This window comes from Conger conger, chromosome 11 (genome assembly GCF_963514075.1).
Source record: "Conger conger chromosome 11, fConCon1.1, whole genome shotgun sequence".
NCBI classification, from domain to species: Eukaryota; Metazoa; Chordata; class Actinopteri; order Anguilliformes; family Congridae; genus Conger; species Conger conger.
The window spans coordinates 47,233,455-47,257,748 of record NC_083770.1 but is presented as its reverse complement, the minus strand read 5'-3'; the positions used below and the strand labels follow the sequence as shown (position 1 = coordinate 47,257,748).

At 51.6% G+C, this 24,294-nt stretch overlaps 1 protein-coding gene across 1 annotated transcript in view; it reads left to right on the top strand.

The window, feature by feature from the left end:
* gas2l1 (growth arrest-specific 2 like 1) overlaps positions 1-23,765 on the top strand; it is a 35,645-nt gene extending 11,880 nt beyond the window's left edge. Inside the window, exons 3-6 of the mRNA XM_061261851.1 lie at positions 7,916-8,023; positions 11,590-11,686; positions 12,352-12,664; positions 16,881-23,765. Of these exons, the coding sequence (XP_061117835.1) occupies positions 7,916-8,023; positions 11,590-11,686; positions 12,352-12,664; positions 16,881-18,879 (2,517 nt within the window). The 3' untranslated portion in view covers positions 18,880-23,765. The remainder of the gene's footprint in view (positions 1-7,915; positions 8,024-11,589; positions 11,687-12,351; positions 12,665-16,880) is intronic.
* Positions 23,766-24,294: the final 529 nt, after the last annotated feature.

Here is a 24,294-nt window from a genome sequence, read left to right as displayed (position 1 = left end):
ATTTGGCAGACGCTCTTATCCAGAGCGACGTACAGTTGATTAGACTAAGCAGGAGACAATCCTCCCCTCGAGCAACGCAGGGTTAAGGGCCTTGCTCAAGCGCCCAACGGCTGTGCGGATCTTATTGTGGCTACACCCGGATTAGAACCACCGACCTTGCGGGTCCCAGTCATGTCCCTTAACCACTACGCTGCAGGTGCCCTGTGATATGTTTTTAACTCCTGACTGTAGCAGCAGGTGCGCAGGTAGACTGCGCAGGGGAGTCACTGCAGCAGCAGCAGTGAGGGCCCTGATATGGGGACGTTGCCGTGGGCGATTATTCACAGCGCCGTCTGACTCCTGACCGCTGTGGGGATCTGTGACTCAGGAGACAGTGATGCCCGTAGTGACTCATCCCCACCCGGCCGAAGTCCTGAAGACGCCGGCTCTTGTTTTTAATTCACCAGACAACGGTTAGGGACCACAACACGGCACAAGTACTTTAGTGTCCACCTGGGAGGCGGAGAGGTTCTGCAGAACCTGTGGTGTCGATGAGGTCACAGGAGGGATGGGTTCTGAACATGCCAGGTTCTGCTCACCGTGCTGTCGTTGCCAACCTGTGCTGTGTCTGCAGGGCTGCAGATTATGCACCGCAAAAAAACCCAAAAATCTCCATCTCACCAAGTACAAAGTGCCCCTACGCACCTAACCCCCAAATGCTCCTGACGAGCTGGTTGGTGCCTTGCATGGCAGCCAATCGTCATTGTGTGTGAGTGTGTGTTAATGGGTGAATGAGAAGCATTACTTGTAAATTACTTTGGATAAAGGTGCTACATAAATGCAGACCATTTATCATTTACCAGGCAGATTGGATCCATGGGTTCATGCTGTTGGTGCCAAATTCTGATGCAGCCTTAGGAGAAATTAAGATTCCTTAGACCGGGTTACATTTTTCCAGTCTTCTACTGTCCAGTTTTGTTGGACCTGTGCCCAATGCAGCCTCAGCTTTCTGTTCTTGGCTGACAGAAGTGGAACCCGACGTGGTCTTCTGCTGCTGTAGCCCATCCGCCTCAAGGTTCTACGCGTTGTGCATTCTGAGATGCTTTTCTCTTCAGCACCATTGTATAGAATGGTTATCTGAGTTACCGTAGCCTTTCTGTCAGCTCGAACCAGTCTGGCCATTCTCCACTGACCTCTCTCATCTAGACTGTTGTGTGTGAAAATCCCAGGAGAACAGCAGTTACGGAAATACTTAAACCAGTCTGGCGCCAACAATAATGCCACAGTCAAAATGACTGAGATCACATTTTGTTCCCCATTCTGTAGTTGATGTGAACATTAACTGAAGCTCTGCATGATTTAATGCCATGGCCTTGGCGCCATATGCCACACGATTGGCTGATTTGATAATCACATGAATAAGTAGGTGTACTGGTGTTCCTAATAAAGTGTATATTGCCAATGAGGTGAGAGAGTTTGACTGATTTCAAGATTTGTCAATGGGATAAGATGATTACACTTGTCACAGGTTCTCTCAAATTTTTTTCTATTTCAGAGAAAAAAAAAGAAAAAAAGAAACATTTACAATCTCATTACAAGAATAAAACGCTTGTTAAGACAGAGTTTTTTAGTGTGAATCCCTGTGTGGTTCCTGCATGTTCAGACGGTCACACCCACTGGGAGAGTTCCCATCAGCCCCCAGGCCCACTGCCCTGCCCCACCCTACCCCAGTGCTCCCTACCTCATTCCCCCACCAAACCAAACCTTTAAACCTTTTCCAATCCAGCGACCCCCCCCCCCCACCCAGGCTCAAAAGTGCCCAAGGGACTCCCCAGTTAAAAGTTAATTCTTTTTTTTAACTAAGTCCCAAATCTACATATCGTCATTGCAGATGAAGTCCAGGGGACCCCCCCTTCTGAAAACCCAGGATGTAAAAGAGTGAGGTTCATCTTCCCCGGTTAGGGTTCTAGCTCACTAGCAGTTTAGAGAATTGTTAGAGTGAAACTGTTTCTGCAGAAAAAACCCTGGCATCGTCAGGGTTTGATCAGGCGCTGACTGCATCTCGTGTACGAGCTGAATGCGAGTCGAACCCCTCTGGCACTGACTGTGAACATTCTCTGTGTTGCGGAGATGTTTCTGTGGAGTAGCGATTGTAGTCGGCTTTACTGCCTGGTGGCACGACAATAAACGGTATCTCCCTCCGCTAAAGCTCCAATCCGCTTTCTGCTTTCCTCCTGGATCTTGTAAAATTGAGCTTCGCTGAACAACCGTTGTTGTTTTTGTTTTTTTTCCCCCTCCGAATTCAAAAGCGGCTCAGTTTGCCCATCCCCCTCTCGTGTTGTCGTTCTAATTTGAAGAATGTCGTGCGTCCGTCCCTCAGCAGAAATGTGCCTAATTGCTTTGGACCCAGTCCAGTCCGGCCCGGTCTGGATATCTGATGGAAAAAGCGGATTACACCAAATCAGCGGGAATGTTCTCCCAGGTCAGATTTTAATGTGATTTTAAAGAGCTGCTAAATGCCCACCGCATTAGGCAATGGACTCTGGCTCACAGTCACCATGGATGTGTGTGTGGATGAAGACCACAAAAAAATAAAAACACACATACATGGAGTTACACAATTTAAGGTTTTACTCACTGGATGTTGAAATATGACAAGTCTTGCTGGGGATTTATTTAATACCACATTGCCCCTATCTGAGTGTCAGTTACGGTAAATCCATACCTGTACGTGTTGGTACTTTGTACCTGCCTAATCGTGTATGCTGGTTAGTGACCCTTTTCATGACCACTCCCTCAAAACCACACCTGGATGGATGTGGGCACGGCTAATGAATAAACGGCTGTTGTGTAATAACTGGAATTTCTTGCATTGAACTCAGTTAGTTGAGGACACTTTTCCCTTTTGGACTCAGTTTCCTCTATTTTAAACTCTTCTTATAGAACCTGGGCCCCCTAATTCCCCTTTGCCACTCCATGCAGTCTTCAGAGCCAAAATGGTGGGCAGAGTCCCAGAGTGAGTGGGGAAAACATAGACGGCCTGAAATCAGTCGTGGGAAGGGATAACGTGCACCAGCTGAAAAACACACCGCCCTTAAAGAGATAATCCCTCAAACTTGACGGGTTTAAAAAGCACAGAGTAACCTTTTCTGGGGCTTTAATAAGTGTAATTTAAGTCTTGAGAAAATCTCATTTGCCACATTTCAAAGGGGCAGATGATGAGCTACTTCATTCCCGGCCGTCGTGGTACAGTAGAGATTAACTTCCCACAAATGCGCTTTTCAAAATCTGCTGTCACTCGCTTCATTGGGACATCGTCCCTGTAAGCGTCGACATTTAAACTCAAACGCCGCGTTCTCTGTGGCCTACTTCTGACTCTGATCCGCCCCCTCACAGCTAGTGTAGCTGGTTCATACATATTTAAAACCCGTCTCGTTTCCGTGCTAAGTCCCCTCGCGCTGAGGCCTGTCGCGGTGGTGCGCTGTAGCCGTTAGCCACCTGGAGAGAATCGCACCTTGGTGCTAAATTGACCTAATTTAAACCTGAGATCTGAATATGTCACCGCTGTCTTGGCGGGCTGTCGGAAACTGGCATGATTTTCCCCTCTGGCGCAAACCTGCACACCTAGTTCAATTTGCATGTGAAGTGGGGGTGGCTCAGGCAGTGAGAGCAGTCGTCTGGCAGTCGGAGGGTTGCCGGTTCGATCCCCCGCCCGGGCTGTGTCGAAGTGTTCCTGAGCAAGACACCTAACCCCCAAATGCTCCTGACGAGCTGGTTGGTGCCTTGCATGGCAGCCAATCGCCGTCGGTGTGTGAGTGTGTGTATGAATGGGTGAATGGGTGAATGAGAAGCATCAATTGTACAGCGCTTTGGATAAAGGCGCTATATAAATGCCAACCATTTACCAAGTGAAACTCTGTTCTGTCACACCCATCTTTCTGTCTTTCTTCATCCGGAATGGGGCTCTGACTTTTGCCGAAAGGCTGCGTTTGAAGTCTGCTCAGTGTGTTCAGGGAGCGGGCCTGAAAGGGCCGCGCTAAAGAAAGACTCGGAAAACAAACCGGATAGAGGGGAAAGAGGGAAGGACTGGCACTGGCCTGTCTGTTACCAAGGAGATCTGAGCTGGGCTCTGAGGCGTCAGCTTTCTCCCAAACAGGCCTGAAGAGAGGGGGGGAAGAGAAAGAGGGAGAGAGAAAGAAAGCGTGAGGGAGACAGACTGGGGGGAAAGAGAGAGAGAGAGAGGATGACTGGTAGAAAGAGACTCAGCCTGAGAGAATGAGAGAAAGAGTTGTAGAAAAAAACAGGGATAAACAGACTGACAGAAAGAGAGGGAGGGAAGGAAATGGTATGAGAGGATTAGGCTGTGAGGTGGTCCTTACTGCAGTCAACGCTGGTCACACTGCCCTTGAACTGTCTGTGTGTGTTTGTGTCTGCGCTTACGTGGTGTCTATGTGTGTGTGAGTGTCTGTGTGTATTGTGTGAGTGTGTGTGTGTCTGTGTGGAGTGTGTTTGTGTGTCTGTGGTGTGTGTGTGGATGTGTTTATGTTCAGTGCTGCCCATAATAATCGCCGTGTGTTACTGAAGTAGGGCATTGTACCACCGCAGAGGAGGATAACGGACGGATTTGTTTATGCAGAAACGGGAGGTGTCGGAGGCCAGCCCTGTGTTTTTACAGGGTGAGACACTGCAGCCATGCTTTACTGGTTCTGAGGGAAAGCGCTGGAACAGCAGACCTGACACGGGCAGGAAGGCCCTGTGTGAGAGGTCACTGTAAACGAGCAGCAAAAGGGACTTCTCTCCTCTGTCCCACTTCACTGTGAGAGTGTGAGAGTGTGAGAGTGTGAGAGTGTGAGAGTGTGAGAGTGTGAGAGTGTGAGAGTGTGAGTGTGTGTGAGTGTGTGAGTGTGTGAGTGTGTGTATGTGTGTGTGTGTGAGTGTGTATGTGTGTGCGGGCGCATGGGTGTGTGTGTGTGTGTGTGTGTGTGTGTGCATGGGTGTGTGTGTGTGTGTGTGTGTGTGTGTGCATGGGTGTGTGCATGGGTGTGTGTGTGTGTGTGTGTGTGTGTGTGTGTGCATGGCTGTGTGTGTGTGTGTGTGTGTGCGCGGGCGCATGTGTGTGTGTGTGTGTGTGTGGCCTGTTGCGGTTCTTTGCTCATTCCCACCCCTTGTTTGACTCCCTCCAGCTCTTTTTCCAGCGGCTCACGGTTCGACAAGTGAGCACACGCCTCGTCTGACAGGCCTGCCAGGAATAACATCAAAGAGGCGCAGGCTTGGGGGAAGGGGCCCACGTGGCACGGTTCGGGCTGCCCCGCCCGGTCCTGCCCCGCCCTCACGACCGTCTGCTCCCCTGCTGGCTAATAAGCACCCTCCGCTCGCCTGCCAGATTCACCGTACGCGTACGCGGCCGCGGCCGCGGCCAAACCCAAAACAAACCGTGACGCTGTCGCCTCACGTTCGTTACCCCGGTCAGCTCCGCAAAGCCTTCTCCGATCAGGGGCCGTGTGCGGGGGGGGGAGGAGCAGCAGCAGGCTCCGTGCTCCCGAGCAGCAGGCCTGGATTAGCCCCAGGCCCCGGGCCTGTTCCGGCTGGTCGGGAGAGGCCAAGCCTGGAAGCCCAGCTCTGGGAGACCAGCCTTTAGCCCTTTTGAGTTGTGACATCACCAACCATTTGATTACAACGTTCTTACACTGAACATTCTAATCACAAATATGTGACCGAATGAACATTCTAATCACAAATATGTGATTACCTTAACATTCTAATCACAGATATGTGACCGAATGAACATTCTAATCACAAATATGTGATTACATTAACATTCTAATCACAGATATGTGACCGAATGAACATTCTAATCACAGATATGTGATTGAATGAACATTCTAATCACAGATATGAGATCAAATGAACATTCTAATCACAAATACCTGATTAGAATGTTCTTAACCAAACATTCTAATGCTGATGTAACAAATCACTACTGGCAATTGGTAGCAAAGGAGTTCTTGCAACGCTGGCTAGCAATTTTGATACGTGCCCAATGAAACTAGTCTTCTCTTGGTTAGAGTGATGCAGGTGCATTGTGAGATTTTTCCCCCCCTAGAATGGCTACTGAAATGGCACTGCACGCTGGAAAAGATGCTCTGCTGGTGTGTTGCCTGAGACACAACGTGATCGGAAGCTATTCTCAGACGGGGCCGTGCTCGAAACGGAAAATGTTAGCCTCAGCAGTCCTCTGCTTGGATTTCTAGTGGCTTTCAGCAACAACAACAAAAAAAAAATCAAGTTATGCCAATATAATTCTCCACATTGAGCATATCAAAGAAAATCAGCTTTGGTCCAAGTGGTATAAATTGTACTGTTTCAAACCATTTTACAAATTGTGAAATATGAACAGCCTAAATGTGGGCATTCTAAGTGCCATGAAATGGCTTCTGTGACATAACACGCAAGCAGCAGGCAGAGGGACAGGCTGTACTGCAGACACTGTTCAGAACGTTATATCTCTGACAACATTACAGCCTACGGGCCGTGAAAGTAGTGAAAAAATGCTCATCTTTCTAATTGAAAAATTTTCACAGTAAAGCTTCTGTTTTGCCCCGTATACTGGACATGTCAACAGAAACATAATGTCTGTCGAATTTAATTCCAGTGAACTTAATTCTTTCATTAAGTTTTCGTTTTAATAAAACAAGAGACAAGAGGCCATGCTCTCAATGTTGTTCAGTCATGCCAAAAGGCATTTTTGTGTAAAAGGTTATGGTTCCTCCTATAGAATATTTCTATCGCAGTTTTTTTTTTTTTGGTTCATACGCCTTTAATTGCATCAGCGCTGCGATTAATTAAATCAGAATTCAGCCACTGGGGATCTCAAGGCCTTCGGTCTTATTGAACGCTTTGTGTTGACTTGATCAAATTTTAATTGACGATTTGTCCTCACAAAGTCTAATTGGCTGCCTCCAGGGAATTACAGCAAACAAACCAGCAGGGCAATGCTGCAGAGTCATTGGTTTATGATCGTTTGTGATGAGATGGATGGGCCTTTGGTAGAAGCGTTGGTTGTTTTGTGATGGTTTGTAATTGTTGATGACGTGACAGCCCAAGCCAGACCTGCTGGAAAAAATGGTCATCTGCAGATGGTCGAGACCTAAAAATCCTTCAGCGTCCCTCCTTTCTCATTTAGCTCCTTATTTATTGTTATACAGACAGATAATGTTTGTGTTGGATAATGGTAGTCAATACCAATATGAAATACACTTGTAATTCTGTGCAGCAGCCAAAGCCAACCCCCCGCCCCCCGCGCGCTAAAGTAGCCTGAGGACCTCCGCTGAAATGCAGCGGTTGACCTTTGACCCCGTCCATCCGCCTCCCGCTACAGGCACTGCAGCGGCGAGTGAACTTGATCTAAATCATGATGTCATTCTATCATAGATCTGCACGAGTCGTTTATTACCACATGCATAATTCATGAGGGCAATGATCGCAGTATTACCAAGGGTGCATTCATTACCCAGACACGTTCTCTCTGAAAGAGCCTCTGGCTCAGAGGAAGGCCCTGTCCTATTTATGTGATTAGCTTCTCTCATTGGCAAGCTGATGGATTGGGGGGCGGGGCAGCTGGGGTGAGGGGGCTCTGATTGGACGGCTCAGGGATGTCACTCGGAATGTTCTGGAATGAAGGGGGTTTCGGGTAGTGTGCGACTTGAGGTTGTATGCGCCACTTGCCCGTGTTACTTATGAATCTTATAACCCCCAAAACAAGAGCGAAAATGACAATTGCAGAAGAGTGTGAGGAGTGTAGTCATTAATGTGTTGGTGTGAGAATGTATAGAGTCACTTCCCCATCTCTATGAGTCACTCTTGTTTACAGGTCATGCGCAGACTCATTTTCCTGCCCTTAAAGGAACTAATCTTCTCCTTCCCGTCGTTTCCGTAGGTGCGGGAGATACTGGGGCGGTGTTCCTGCCCCGCCCAGTTTCCCATGACGAAGGTGTCCGAGGGGAAGTACAAAGTGGGGGACTCCAGCGCCCTGATCTTCATCAGGGTGAGACCTCAGCGCCTCCTCCTCCTCCTCTCCTGCGTTCAGTCACTCATTCACTCTGCTGTTCACTCTCTCCTCCTCTCCTGCGTTCACTCACTCATTCACTCTGCTGTTCACTCACTCACTCTCTCCTCCTCTCCTGTGTTCACTCACTCATTCACTCTGCTGTTCACTCACTCACTCTCTCCCCCTCTCCTGCATTCACTCACTCATTCAGACTGCTGTTCACTCACTCACTCTCTCCTCCTCTCCTGTGTTCAGTCACTCATTAACACTGCTGTTCACTCACTCACTCTCTCCTCCTCTCCTGCGTTCAGTCACTCATTCACTCTGCCGTTCACTCACTCACTCACTCTGCCGTTCACTCACTCACTCACTCTGCCGTTCAGTCACTCACTCTCTCCCCCTCTCCTGTGTTCAGTCACTCATTCACACTGCTGTTCACTCACTCATTCACACTGCTGTTCACTCACTCATTCACACTGCCGTTCACTCACTCATTCACTCTGCTGTTCACTCTCTCCTCCTCTCCTGCGTTCAGTCACTCATTCACACTGCTGTTCACTCACTCACTCTCTCCTCCTCTCCTGCAGTCACTCACTCATTCACTCTGCCCTTCACTCCCTCACTCACTCTGCTGTTCACCCCCTCACCCCCTCACCCGGGTGAGTAGCGCTCTGACCTCAGAGAGGCTCTGCCGTCACGGGAGCGGAGCGGTACCTGATGCACGGCGGGGTGACGCAGCGCGCGGTTCTCATTGTTCCCGCGCGTTATCAGCCATCGTCTGCACTTCCCCCTCATGGAGTCCAGCGGGGAGGCCGTCCGCAGAAACGCTTTGTGTCACTTCCTGTCGGCCTCAGCCTCTTACGGTCTCGCTAATGTAGCCTGATCCCGATGCCCTTTCTGTGATCTTATCCAACGCGCGACGGGAACAGGAAGTCCACATCCGAGTCAGTGACATTCAGTTGTGGCAGTAGGGGGGCTGAGTTTAAATGGTGCACGTTTATGACATTTTACGTCCATATTGATCGTCGATCGTATCATTCCATTGAATTCAGTTGTATTTGTATAGCGCTATGTCACAATGGCGCTTTCCAGAGTGACAGGAGGACAAAAAGGAAGAGGGTAAAATGGCCGGGGTAGTTAAAGCAGAAAACTAGCTGTAAAAGCAGGAATCACTGAGCGCAGATGAGATGAGAGCGGCTGGAATATAAAATGGCTGCCCTGTTGGGCTGGATGCGGTAAGCCTGTGTGATGCTGGGGGGTCCGCTTTTTTACCCCCCCCCCCCCCCAGTCCCCCGTTCACTCAGGACGAGACTGATTGTGCATACCTCCATATCCCCATATCTCCACCACACCAGCCCAGACAAGATGGCCCCCCTTCGATCCAGAAGGAAAGTGGCTTCCTGACACACTCCTCTATTGATCCGCTGTAGCCGATAGCCTAGCCGACCGCGTCGAGAAATGTAGGCCGAGAAAGAAAGAAGAGATGGGGGGGAGGGGGGGGCACGGGGTCTGAAATGGAGGGGGGGGGGTGGTGGTATAGAGAAAATGACTTGGAGCGTCTTGTCTGTACAGCAAAGACCCCCTTTGTGCTACAGTAAAATAGAGATGCGGCCACCGTGTCAACAACCAGCCCCACTAATGGAATCTACCCGGTCAGGCGTCCACGCACCCAGCTGCGGCTTGTGCTGTCGGCAGCTTTAACCCCCCCCCCCCCCTCCGCGTTGTTAAAGCAGAGTGATCGCCTGCCGTTGCCATGACAATAGAGACATTTTTCCCCCTGCCCGCCGTCCTGTGCTCGTTCGGTGAGAGGCCCCCCCCAGGAGGAGCAGAGGAGCGACGCGGACCGCTAGCACAAAGAGGCTCCACCCGAACGCGCTAAGACACGGACAATGACCGGCGCCGGCAGGAGGTCCAAACGAGACCGGGCGTCCCGGTTTCTCTCGCCCCGACGCCCTGGGGGGGGCGCACATGTGGCACGGAGCGGGGGGGGGGGGTCTCTGCACCGGCCCGTTAGCAGACGCTAACCCCGCTAGCGCCGCAGAGAGGCACTTAAGCCGCGTAGCCCGAAGCGGCACCATTACACGGCCGAGCAAGCTAGCGCTCCACAAAACCCACAGCAGCTAAATATACACCTCCGCCACAGCCTGGAAACAGCAGGTCTGAGCACAGCACAGTGATGTGGGACCCGCTCTCCCTCCCTCTCTCTCTCTCTCTCTCTCTCTCTCTCTCTCTCTCTCCCTCCCCGCCCCCCCCTCCCCCTCACTGAAGCAGTGCCCCGGGAGGCGGGCTCCTCGAGGGGGGGGGGCGCGGGCGGGGTGTTGTTACCATGCTAATTCTCTGCTCTCTCTCTCTCTTCCTCCTGAAAGCAGAGGAAGCCAGCTGAGAGGAAAGAGGGCCTTTTAGATCCGTGTGGCTTTTCATTATTCCCTCTCTTTAATTGTGCGTTGGCATGGCGATGAGCAGCCCACATAGAGGCAGCAGCTGGGGTAATGCTGGAGAGTGTTTTTTTTTTTTTGGGGGGGGGTTGTGCTTATGTAACTCTGGGGCAGGGGGAAGGGATGAACAGGACAGCGTGGTGTCCGTTTAATTCGCCTCTTCTGTTCACTCTCTCTCTGGACGGTCACTGCGTCTTGCACTTTTACATTCATTTTATTTTTTCAGGATTTTGATCCTTTGGAGGTCTGTTGCCTGTTCATTTTTCACGTTTATGAATCTCACTCATGTTTATTAACTTTGAGTATTCATGCAGTGTGAGGTCTGTAAGTATTTGGACGGTGACTTTTGGACAGCAAATTCTAAAGAGCTGTAATTCCTATACTGTGTACTCCATATGAATTTAAATACTCAAATCAAAGTGCAGACTGTCAGCTTTAATTTGAGGGTACGTACATCCATATTGAGGGCACTGTGTGGGAATGACAGCCCTTTAAAATTGTGTCACTGTCCGAACACTTACAGAACTCACTGTATATGTGGCTCTTAAATGAAGATTTATGAGCCAATAAACCCTATCTAACCCAATTTAGCTTCGCCCCCCTCCCATAGCTCTCCCACACACTCCCATCCCAGATCAGAAGCCACGTGTTTGCATTACTGAGACTGGTTAGCGTGCTTATTGTTACAGTTACTGATACAGCAGACCTGGCTTTTGTGTGTGTCTGTGTGTTCTGGGTTGATGTGTGCCATACTGTGTGTACATGCTGTTTTTTAGTGTGTAGCTGTCAGGTGTGTGTGTCTGTATATGTCTGTGTGTATGTATAGTTCTGACAGTGTGTTTGTGTCTCTGTGTGTAGTTCTGACAGTGTGTTTGTGTCTCTGTGTGTAGTTCTGACAGTGTGTTTGTGTCTCTGTGTGTAGTTCTCACAGTGTGTGTCTGTGTGTTGTTCTGACAGTGTGTTTGTGTCTCTGTGTGTAGTTCTCACAGTGTGTTTGTGTCTCTGTGTGTAGTTCTCACAGTGTGTTTGTGTCTCTGTGTGTAGTTCTGAAGGTGTGTGTCTCTGTGTGTAGTTCTGAAGGTGTGTGTCTCTGTGTGTAGTTCTGAAGGTGTGTTGCTCTCTCCACAGGTACTTCGCACTCACGTGATGGTGCGTGTGGGCGGGGGCTGGGACACGCTGGAGCATTACCTGAATAAGCACGATCCCTGTCGCTGTTCTGCCTTCGGTGAGGTCACTTCCTGTGCGGTCACTTCCTGTGTTGCGGTCCTTCCCTTCCTGAAGCACACGCGGGTGTGGAACGTGTTCCGCCCTGCCGTCATCTTTCCATTATGTCACTTTTCACACCCTGCTGAGCACTTATGCTGGAAGACCAGCTGTTTTAAAGGGCTTTGTTATGACCCCTTTAAAGAGAGAATTGAATGAAATTCTTGTTTTAACCTATTTAAATGTGATAGAAGCTCTTATGCTAGAATTATCTGGAATTGGCTTTAACCATCTATTTTTACTGAGGATAAAAATTTTATATTTTATATATAAAGTTTAAATGTTAGCATCTAATCTTTGTGTAAACTCAGGCCTGCCACCCATATCTGGTTTTATTTAAAAAACATATGATTAATGTCTGTAAAATGATGATGGAAAGTATGGTCATGGGTGATTCATGTGGGGAACATTGGCCCACTGGGAGCTCGCAGTGCTCTGTGTGACCAATGCTGAATGTGTTACCAATAGTGTCACCAACCGATAGCCACGGTCATGACATGGGACGCCTCTCGCCCCAATGCATGCTGGGATAGGCTCCAGCACCCCCTGCGACCCTGACCGGCAGTAAGCGCGTTAGTTAAGGGGTGGACGGATGAATAATTTGGGGCGTTGTGATTGGTCACGCAGCTCACCGGCACCAGCAGTCCAAAGTGGGGGGGCAGGGCCCCCACAGCAAGTCCTCCAGCGCCCACTCGTCCCGCTCCACCAGCCCGGGCCCCCACTGGAGGAACGAGGGGGTCGCCCCGGCTCCCTACAAGACCCCCGACCGGCGCTCGCTGGAGCCCGCCCCCTCCGCCCCCCCGGCCGCCCGGCTGGCCCGCCCCCATCGCCCCTCCCTCCCCGTGGAGCTGGACGCCAACGCCCTGCCCGGCCGAGGCCACGCCCTGCTGCCACGCCCACCGCGGGACCGCTCCGAGCCACGGCACTTCACCCCTCTCAGGTGAGTGTGTGTGTGTGTGTGTGTGTGTGTGTGTGTGTGTGTGTGTGTGTGTGTGTGTGTGAGTGTGTGAGTGTGTGAGTGTGTGAGTGTGTGAGTGTGTGTGTGTGTGTGTCTGTGTGAGTGTGTCTGTGTGAGTGTGAGTGTGTGTGTGTGTGTGTGTGTGTGTGAGTGTGTGTGTGTGTGTGTCTGTGTGAGTGTGTCTGTATGAGTGTGAGTGTGTGTGTGTGTGTGTGTGTGTGTGTGTGTGTGAGTGTGTGTGAGTGTGTGTGAGTGTGTGTGAGTGTGTGTGTGTGTGTGAGTGTGTGTGTGAGTGTGTGTGTGTGTTCTGTGTATGTGTATGTGTGAGTGTGTATGTGTGTGTGTGTGAGTGTGTGTGTTTGTGCGTATGTCTGTCTGTGTGAGTGTGTATGTATGTATGTATGTGTGTGCGTGTGTGCGTGTGTGAGTGTGTGAGTGTGTGAGTGTGTGAGTGTGTGAGAGTGTGAGAGTGTGTGTCTCTGCCTGTCTGTGTGTGTGTGAGTGTGAGTGTGAGTGTGAGTGTGAGTGTGAGTGTGAGTGTGAGTGTCTGCCGCTTGACAGTAACTCTGGGTTCTGTGTCTAAGAATCTGCTGCAGTTTTTCTCTTGAGTGTAGTTTATCCACAGATTACACGACCACACACACTGCACCTACAGACTCCTCCCCCTGCTCCAGAAAGTATTGCCTTTGGCAGAGACGCAGTGCATGCTGGGTATCTGTGATTGGAGCCATCAGCCTGCGATTGATCTGTCCCCACCCCCACCCTGCTGGGAAGTGTGTGTGTGTGTGTGTGTGTGTGTGTGTGTGTGTGTGTGTGTGTGTGTGTGTGTGTGTGTGAGTGTGAGTGTGTGTGTGTGTGTGTGTGTGAGTGTGTGTGTGTGAGTGTGAGTGTGAGTGTGAGTGTGAGTGTGAGTGTGAGTGTGAGTGTGAGTGTGAGTGTGAGTGAGTGTGTGTGTGTGTGTGTGTGTGTGATCACCCCTTTTACTCACTCACTCACACACATATTAACACACCTGCACACATGTGGACACTAATACACACAAACACAAGCACACACATATACACATGCACACATACATGCACATGCACACATTCCGGTGCACACGCTAGCACAAATATACATGCACACACACACACACACGCCTAGAGCCGAACCTGCAAATACAGGCACAAACACACACACACAAACACACACACATATATATTTTAACAGGGCGTTGCTGCAAAAGAGCATGCATGCTCAGTGAACTTACCCTGTATAAATAAAGATAAATAAATATATGCTCACGCACATATACATATACATACACAGACACACACACCTAGAGCTACACATGCAAATACAGGCACAAACACACACACATATATATATTTTAACAGGGCGTTGCTGCAAAAGAGCATGCATGCTCAGTCAACTTACCCTGTATAAATAAAGATAAATAAATATACATACACGGACACACACACAGGCGCACACACACACACACACACACACACAAACACAGACACACACACACACACACACACACACACACACACACTCACACACTCACACAGACATGGCAGATTGCTGCAGGCAGCTTTCTCTAATCCCAGGTGACATTGCCGGCACATGTACACGTCAGCCTGGGGCCCACACTGCCCTCTTGTGGCACAGCCGTGCAACTGCACCCTAAAAGACCTGGCGCAAACCACACTGCTCTCCAACCAGCCAGTGAAAACACTAATGACCCAGCTGGGGTTGCCTTTCAGTGCTGCGGTTATTCTGTCTCTACAGGGTGCTGAGCTGATGGTCTGAATTAGGGTTGAAGGCCCGTCGGAAACCTCATTCCTCGTGGCCCTTGCGTTCCCCTCTGTAGCGTTGCTTCAGAGCCATCTCTCTTGGCCTACTTCATGCTAATCCATTAGGCCTTCCGCAGTGGTGCGGCTCAGCTGTTATTAAGGCAGAGCGCGGAGCCTGATTGAGTGGCAGCACCTCAGCTGCGAGTGTTTGGGAAGGGCATTGTCTGGATCCATTAAGAGCGGCCAGCTCATTCTCCCTGGCTGCGGGCCAGAGAGTGCCTCAGCTTCCGGAGTCGGAGTGTTTAACGGGGCCCGGACTGCAGGGCGGGGGGCGGAGGGCCCCTGTTTGGGGTTAACCGTTTCACCCCCCGCCCCGGCGCCCCGCCCCGCGCCCCGCTGCCCCGCCCCGCCCCGGGCCCGCCCTGCGCCCCCCCACGCCCCCCTGCCCCGCCCCGCCCGAGGTGCCGCGCCGGGATTAGCCGTGCTAATCGGGAGCTCCTCGCTCTGACGCATCAGGAGGCGTCTGGGCCGCCGAGGGCTAAGATGGCCGCCCTCAGGCAGCTGTTGGCCCTGCTTTCCTCCCTTAACCCCGCAGAGGGAGGAGGTTTACTGGAGTATTTCTGGTGTCCCAGCAACTCCGTTGCTCGCTTTCGGTGACCAGTAGCGATTGGCTGCGTTCACGCTGCAGCGAAACACGTTGGGCACCGGAGTGCTTAATGCGGTTACGTTCACACACGGTTCGGTCGTGAAACAGGGTGACAACTGTACAGCTTCTACAACAGAAGGCGCGACCTGAAAACTTCAGGCTTGACTACCGACTTTGAGCACGGATGTGGTCGGTCTGATCAGTGTGTCCTGGAACCGCCCTGTGCAACTAGTCTTATGTCACGCAATTCATTGTTTGTTTTAATTCTACACAAAGTCAGTCAGTTGAAACACGCAAATTCATAAGAACTAACAATGTATGACATCTCTCTCTGTCGGCTGTGATTTGGTCACGCGGATAAACGGACAAACATTTTTATATTTCAAATGAATGACTTTCTAAAGATGTTATGCGAGTCGTCGTATCGCGCTGAGCTACGACGGTTACGGCGATATTCGCAGCGAGGCGGTGTGTTCACAGACACGGGAACGGCGTGTTTACACACGCCGCCAGCAGGTCTGGCTGGGTCAGGGGGGTTTACGGGGGCAGGTGGGCGTTCGGGGGCAGGTGAAGGCGTTAATCCCGCTCTTTCCCGGCCCTGATCCCCGTAATCACTCCCGGGAGCACACTGAGCGCGTGCGGACCTGTAACTGGGTCGGTCGCCGTGGAATCCTTCTTCCACAGGCTTACTGGGAGAGGGGGGGGGGGGGGGGGGGGGCGCCGCTGACGCTGCCACGGAGACGCAGGTCAGAGGTCATCCCGGGGATTGAGAGGAGGTGGTGGTGTTGAGCAGGGATGGGGTTTCAGATCTTGTGTCAGGCGTGTTCTGTGATGTCAGGATAGTGGCGATCTGACAGTCTCTCCCACTCTCTCTGTCTCTCTGTCCCTCTCTCTCCCTCTCTCTCTGTCTCTGTCTCTCTGTCTCTCTTTCCCCCTCTCTCTCTCCCTCTCTCTCCCTCTCTCTCTCTCTTTCTGTCTCTCACTCTCTCTGTCTCTCTCGCTCTCTGTCTCTCTGTCTGACTGTCCCTCTCCCTCCCTCTCTCTCTTTCCCCCTCTCTCTCCCTCTCTCTCTCTCTTTCTGTCTCTCACTCTCTGTCTGACTGTCCCTCTCTCTCCCACGCTCTCCCTCTCTCTCTGTCTCCCTCCCTCTCTCTGTCATTCTCTGTCTCTCTCTCTCTGTCTCTGTCTCTCTCTGTCTCTCTTTCCCCCTCTCTCTCTTTCTGTCTTGTTTGGTTACTGCGGGAGACTTTTACAAGCAAGATTTTTATCCTTGGTTTCCCATACGAGCATAAACCAAGAGCAAAGTATCGGCTCGTAAATTCCATTTTGGGAGAAGCAGAAATGGCAGTTTATACAAGTGGGGACAAAGACGATTGGTGGAGGGGATGGGTGAGGTGGTTGTTATCGGGGTATGACAGGGTCAGAGTAATGGCTCTTATGTTCTGCGGCAGGAGGTGAGCTTTCTTTTGCACACGGAATAGGGTGAAGGAATGGAATCCATTTTCCTTCTTCAATAAATATTTGTGGTTTTTGTGATTTGTTATTGTCCCTTTTTTATTTGTGTGATGTCATTGGTATGTTGAGAGTGTAAATAAAGAATGTTTAAAAATGTTAAATTCTCCCTTCCTCCACCTCTCTCCATCTTTCTCTTTTTTCTCTCTCTCTCTTCTCTCTCTCACTCATTCTCTCTCTCTTTTCTCTTCTCACTCTCACTCTTTCTCTCTCTCTCCCTCTCCCTCTCTCTCTCTCTCTCTCTCTCTCTCTCTCTCAGGACCAGAGACTCGCTGCCCCTGGCCCGCAGACTCTCGGGGGACAGTGACTCCTCCACCTGCTCCTCTAAGGGGGGCTGTGGGGGTATGGGAGGGCGGGCGTCTTTGGGGGGGCCCCGGCGCCCGGGGGGGGAGGAGGTGGTGCTCCTGGTGAACCGGCGGGAGGGGAAGCACGTGATCGAGCGGCCCAAAGAGGGGGGCCCCATCCCGCCGCTGCGGCCCCTCCAGAACCGCGCCCGCAGCCACTCCCGCGAGCGCCCCGCCCCCCCGGCCCTGAAGCCCAGCCCGCCGCAGGGGGCCCCCGAGGGGGGCCGGACGGGCCGGCTGGACAGGGGCCGGTCTCTGGGGCCCGAGGGCCACAGGCTGCAGGCCCCCCGCTCACACAGCCAGGGCAAGCTGCTGGGCCGGGGCAGGGCGGGGGACGGCAGCCTGGGGCCCCCACCCCAAATACGGGAGCCTCAGCCCCCCCACAAGGACCGGGGCGAGGATCCACGGGCCAAGCAAGCGGCCCCCGGGGGCTTCTCCAAGCGACAGAGCGGCTCGCCCGCTAAAGGGGGTCCCGGCGGCAGCCCCAGTAAGAAGGGCGGAGCCTCCCCCCGGCCCCCGCCGCCCCGCTCCCCGTCGGGGGGGAAGGGCCGCCTCCTCCCCCCGGTGTCCCAGGGGGGCCGCCGCTCCCCGCACTCCACCCCCCGCCCCGGCCCCCACCACGCCCCCCGCTCCCCGCGGGCCTCCCGCGGCCTCCGAGCCTCCGGCCACGCCCGGGCGGGGAGGGCGGAGCCGGAGAGGCAGGAGGCGGAGCCACAGCAGGAGGGGCGGGGCTACAGCCACCTGTTCCCCAGTCTGGACCCGCAGAAGGAGCAGGACCTGTACCGCAGCTTCGAGGCGGAGTTCCTGGCCAACACCCAGCTCTCTCCGGGGGGTTCCGGCAGGGGGAGCGGGGACAAGGACCTGGCAACCCTGCAGCTGCATGTCACCCAGCAACAGCAGCAGCAGCACCAGCAGGCGCAGGCATTGGCCGCCCTGCAGCTCCACCCCCCGGGGGACCCTAACGTCACAGACTCCGCCTACTCCTCCTCCAGCTCCTCCACCTCCTCCATCACTGTGGGCGGCAAGGTGGGGGCTCTGCCCGACCTCCGCAAACACCCCGCCAACCCGCTGCCCTGCCCCCTGGAGAAGGTGGGGGTCCTGGAGAACAGCCGGGCCCTGGAGGGCTGGGGGGGCCGCGGCGGGGGCAGGCACGGCAAGCTGCCCGCCCTCTCCGGCTCCCTGGAGGACGCCGAGCTCCTCACCTCCCTCAGCAACCTGAGAGACGTGGAGCTGGAGGGCGTCAGGGGGGGCCGCCGGGCCCAGCCCCGGGACGCCCAGATGGACGGGAGGGAGGGGCGTCTGGACTGGGCCGAGGGGGCGGGACACCCGGAAAGCGAACCGGGCTTCCTGTTCGGCCTGAGCGACGACGACCCGGACGACGACCTCCCGCCCCCGGAGCTGTGCCCCTCGCCCCTGCCCCTGCCCCCGTCCGAGGACTGCTCCTTCCAGGACTCCTCCAGCGAGAGCTCGTCCATGTGCGTGAGCCTGAGCGAGCCGCGCTCCGGGGAGCCCTCCCCGCCCCCGCCGCCCGCCAACGGGGACGCGGGAGGAGGAGGGGTGGTCCTCCGGCCCAAGAAGGGCCTGAAGAAGCCTGACCGCGTGCCCTCCATCTACAAACTCAAACTGCGGCCCCGGATCCGCCCGCGCACCGACAACCGGCCCGAGAACAGCCCGTCGCGGATCCCCACGCCCGTCAGCTACAAGGACCAGCAGCAGCAGCTCGCTGGCATCGGCCCCGCCCACACCCCGCCCCGCTCCCCGCAGGTGTCCCGGGCCAACGGGCACACCCACTCACGCAAGGCCATGCACCAGGCCCTGGCGGACCTGGTGGACCCCCCCGGCCGCGCCCCGGGCCTGAGAGACTGCTCCTCCTCCCTGGAGTCCGGGAGCCTGGACGACGAGGCCTGGATGTAGCACAAAACGGCCGCCCCGTCCGTCTGCGAACCGCCGCGTCTCGCGACCAGGTCGCGAAGTCTCTCGTGTTCCCTTTGCCTGGCGTCTCCAGGCTCTTTTTCCTTCTCTGGTGTCGGGGAACGCTCAAGAGAAGAGGAGGGACGCCATCACAAGGAGAGGAAGCTTTTTTCCCCAAGGTAATTACTCGCTGAGGGTGGCTATTTGAGGAGGGATGGACGAGGAGAGATCAGCGCCTCGCTCTGTTGTCGAGAGGCGGTGGAACGCTGGCAGGCCCTCAAAGCCAGGAGGCCAAGACTGAAAGACTGAAACTGTTGAAGACGAGCATGTAGAGAAGTCTTTTCCGGTTCCTGACTCACATTCCCACTGGACTCCCAGTTTGTCATCGAATCCCATAGATGACAGACTCCATGATCTTCTGCTTAACATTCCAGGCTGAATTAATTTATTACCAAAGGACTGAGCCCTACTGTTCATATTCTTGACAATGGGGGGGACTATATTTGATGTTCTCGTCATGTTCAGTGGGACTGAGGCATTGGGGGGAAGGGACGGGGGCCATGTTGGGTGTGAGGTCACAGCCCAAGTGAATGTTGACTGCAAGGTGTTGTCTTGGAAGCCATTGCCCCCTGTTCTAAGATGGAGCAAGTTCTCCATCGCCGACACTACTGAAGGGCTTGAGGAATCAGGAAGTTCCTGGAGCTCTGATGGGGGAGGGGAGTAGGTTGTCTCTATATGTGCACGAATAGCAGATGGCTCTACCCTGCCTGTTTTGGCACAGCTTCCCCATAGTGAAGCGACCTTCTGTATCTCATCGCCATAGGAACACTATTACATCACACACACACTGATCCCTCAGCCTATCAGCTGTGGAGTCAGCCACTCTCCTGGGTGGAGCACTGCGTTTGAGAAGGAGGTAAAAACTAAGAGATTAGATGAGGTGTCTCTTACTGTTCGTCAATACATCCGCTCTGTGATCCACCTGCTCTGGGTTCGAGGATACGGGTCAGCAAACCACGTGGCCACAGGCCTCGTCTGTACTCACCACATAGACAGCTGCACTCGCGATACTGTATCTGAACAGCTATTTGACCCTATAGGCCTGGGCTGCCCAACCCTGTTCCTGGGGGTCTACTGTACTGTAGGCTTTCACTCCGACCCTAACATAGCGTGCCTCACCTAACGGCCTGAGGTCGTGTTGATGGTCGATCTCCAGGAGTCGGGTTGGGCTGCACTACGGATGAAACACTACGTATTCTGTGTGCACTACTACCTGTAACACTCCGCTAATCCAGAGCACCTTGTATCTCAGTCATTCCTTCAGTCCTGGTTCTGGAACATTCCGGTCCTTCGGTGTCTGTCGGCAGTTGCACATTGTTCCCTGCGGTCGTCCGCGGAGAATATTTGACATTACTTTGTGTCAATACCATTTAAGAATGCTTTTAATTTTTTTGTTGTCCTAATTTTATTTTAATTTTTTTTAAACATTTATTATTATTCTTTCTGTTTTAAATGCAGTGTTACTGAGGTATGTGGTCAAACCGGTGACAGAGTAAAAAAAAAATAAGTCATTCAAAACACTGAAAGGTTCTTCCAACGATCCATTTTCTTTTTCCGGCTTTCCTGAACATATCCCGGGCCCTTTCCATTACTTATTAGCTGCTGGTCTCACCAGAGACCGATATTAAATCGGACAATGTTGTGTATATAACTTGAATATAAAACGTGTGTGTATATATGCTGTAAGTTTCAGTGTGTTAACGCTGCCTGAGCTATGCAAAACTGCTGTTTAAACGGTTGCCTTGACAATTCCCTTTGCCTTAAAGAGTGTGCGTGCGTGTCGGTTGGTGGGGTGCATGTCGAACGATGGTGTGCTCCAAAAAAATGCTCACAAAAAACGGACAGCTCTCGCACAGAGTCCGGGTAGAACTGCGTCTGAGCCCTGCGAGTGAATGTGAACTGTGCCCAGAATGGCTAATCCCACATGACAGAAACATGCATGCAAGAATAGGCACTCGCAAGCATAACTTGGTGCATAATTATATATATATAACATTTAATCGAATGCTTGCCGATGTACTGCAGTTGATGACAGATCGGCGCCAGAACCATCTCGAATGGGCGGAACGCTGCATCAGCCTCTAGACGGACAGAATGTGCTTGGCCTCATTAACATAGAGTCATGGACACTGCAGATGGTGGACACACGCAAAACAAGATGTCAACACCGCGAGGTCAGAAACGAGAAAAACGCACCCGTCAGTCAGTCAGTCTGCGGCCTGACCTCGGCTAAAAGTTGAGTTGCACGACTGTACACACGGTAATTTAATTAAAACCGCATAGTAATCATCTGTAGCTGCCTGCAGTCTTGTGCCGCCCGTGACAGCTCAGCAGTGCGAGACGAGCGACTGAGGCTCCACACTGCCACCTAGTGGCGGTGTACAGAATTTCAACAGTAATGGCTTTTACTTTCACTATCAAATTAGTTTTATTTTCTGTCAAGGAAGGAATTCCCCCCCTGGTTTCCTGCAGTCGTGTCAGTCATCAGATCATCTGTGGGAATAGAGTGGCAGCATGATAACCCAGTATTATGCTGCTGGTTGAGTGTTTGATTAACGGATAAATAGACCTTGTCATCAGCACGGTGTCTCTGGTGCAGATGTCTTTGTGAGCCAGTCGAGACCCCCCCCCTCCCCCCGATTGACAGAGCTTGTAGCTTCAGTGGGGGGGAGGGGGGGGGGGGGGGTGTGAGCACTTTAATGGAGAGGAGCCTGCTTGTCAAACTGCCACGCCGTCTGGCCTTTGCCATGGGAGCGCTGGATGTGTCTGTCGCCAGAACTCTTTCAAAGGGACCCTCCTCTGTGTGGGGCCGGTGGAGCTCCAAGCACTTCAGGGCGGTTCCGTTCCCTTGTCGAATGCCTGTCGCGTGAGTGCGGCCGGTGCGCGCCATAACCCGGAGAATGTTAGTGGAATGAAAGAAAGACGACGTTGGGTGGGTTTTTATTTATTTATTTATACATTTTAAGTCTCATTGAGCGTACGTGACTGCTGTGGCTCAAGGTGAAGGTGCATGGGGGGGATGTAATTAAAGACGGTGAAAGGGTTCTGAGTGAATGTGGGTAAATACTCCTACTGTGGGGACTGTGGAGAAGCTGGTAACCTTATTGGTCTCTCTAGTGTGTGTATATATAGTGATATCCTTGCTTGAATTTGTTTCGGAAAAGGCTCAAGGAACATATACACTCAATTGTAGGAAATTGTAACTCCAGTTTTAGTATTGGTACACTAAAGTCTTTTTGGAGTGTTATTCTCACTTGTTTCTTCTTGTTGAAAGGCTTTGGTTGCAAAAAATCGCACACTTTTATGTTTCCATATGTTGCCACAAATGTTTCCACTAGGTGGCTCTGTCTCACCAGAACATGCGAGTCTGTGTACCGTTTGTGAAACGGCTCAAATATCCAGGTCAATTTCAGGTTAAGATATTTAATTGGTCTGTACACTCTTATTCTGAGTGGTTTTCACGGCTTTTAGTTTTCATATTTTATCTATTTATGAAGCCTGAGGGTATATCAGCAGGGTCTCGCACGAGATTTTAACCTTCCAGGCTTTTAGTATTGTCAGTCATCCTTATGTCCTTCCTCACAGAAGAGCCCAAATGTGTTAATACTGACCCCTCAGGGGGTCTTCCCCTCTGACTATGTTAATACTGACCCCTCATGGGGTCTTCCCCTCTGACTGTGTTAATACTGACCCCTAAGGGGGTCTTCCCCTCTGACTGTGTTAATACTGACCCCTCAGGGGGTCTTCCCCTCTGACTGTGTTAATACTGACCCCTCTGACTGTGTTAATACTGACCCCTAAGGGGGTCTTCCCCTCTGACTGTGTTAATACTGACCCCTCAGGGGGTCTTCCCCTCTGACTGTGTTAATACTGACCCCTCTGACTGTGTTAATACTGACCCCTCAGGGGGTCTTCCCCTCTGACTATGTTAATACTGACCCCTCATGGGGTCTTCCCCTCTGACTGTGTTAATACTGACCCCTAAGGGGGTCTTCCCCTCTGACTGTGTTAATACTGACCCCTCAGGTGGTCTTCCCCTCTGAATATGTTAATACTGACCCCTCAGGGGGTCTTCCCCTCTGACTGTGTTAATACTGACCCCTCTGACTGTGTTAATACTGACCCCTAAGGGGGTCTTCCCCTCTGACTGTGTTAATACTGACCCCTCAGGGGGTCTTCCCTTCTGACTGTGTTAATACTGACCCCTCTGACTGTGTTAATACTGACCCCTCTGACTGTGTTAATACTGACCCCTAAGGGGGTCTTCCCCTCTGACTGTACTCTAACCCGCATCAATCGTCTTCCAATTTTAAAACCTTTTTTTTTTTCCTTTTTAACTATGTTTGTTTTAATAAACCTATTGTATGCTCAAATTCTGTCTGTTCATTTGGAATGTACAGCATGCAAGGTGTTGCCAGTTGTGCGGTCACAACCAACAAATTTTAAGACTTTAATGTACCTTTCAGTGAAAGAAGACCAGGTGGAGGCACGGACGTGTCAATTTGACATTAAGCTTCTCGTTGCTGTTTTTTGATGGTATGATAGCTATGATCTCTACTTCCATAATATTGCCCAGGACTGCCAGCTTAATCATGCCATGGTGACAATGGTGGGAGGAATCTGATTGCTCAAAAAAATGTCTGTGCATTTGACTTTTAGGTTATTTGTGATGTATGTGTTTGCTGGCCTTAATCACTCAGTTTAGGCAGTGTATCTTTCAAGGTGCTTTGACAATTATATAATTTATAAGTAGCACTATGGAAAGACCAAGATGTTACTGTTCCTTCTATTGCTGTTTATTTTGTCATTGTAATAAACGTCTTCTCCCATTCTGTGTCTAGAGAAAATTATTTGAAAAATAACTGCACATACCTATATTTTTTTTCATATAGCCTAGTAGGAGTGAGCATAGAATGGCTTCTGTTTTGCTGAATTGGTTTCCTCCTCAAAATAAAATAAAAACATTTTTAAGTGAAGAGGATGAAATCATGACCGTGACTAGTTTCAACACGTTTGATTTTTTTCTTCAAAATGTGAAAGGTTTGTTAACCATTTTCAAAATATATTCAGGTGATCTCTATAAAAATAAATACATTTACTTGTACATCAGTAAAGTAATGTCATAATTTATGAAAAAAATATGTGGTCCAATATTCAATGTAAGGTGGAGATAACGTTACAGGTGCCTGCCCAGTTGCTTTCGGCCAGGAAGGGAGCCGTTCGATGTTCTGTACTAGCTATGACATTTCATACTTGGGCATAGACATTGTAACACCAGATTTATCACATTCTTGTTGAGTGAGTTTTCCAGGGCTCTCCATATACCAGAAGGTAAGGCACCATTGCACAAATAAATGT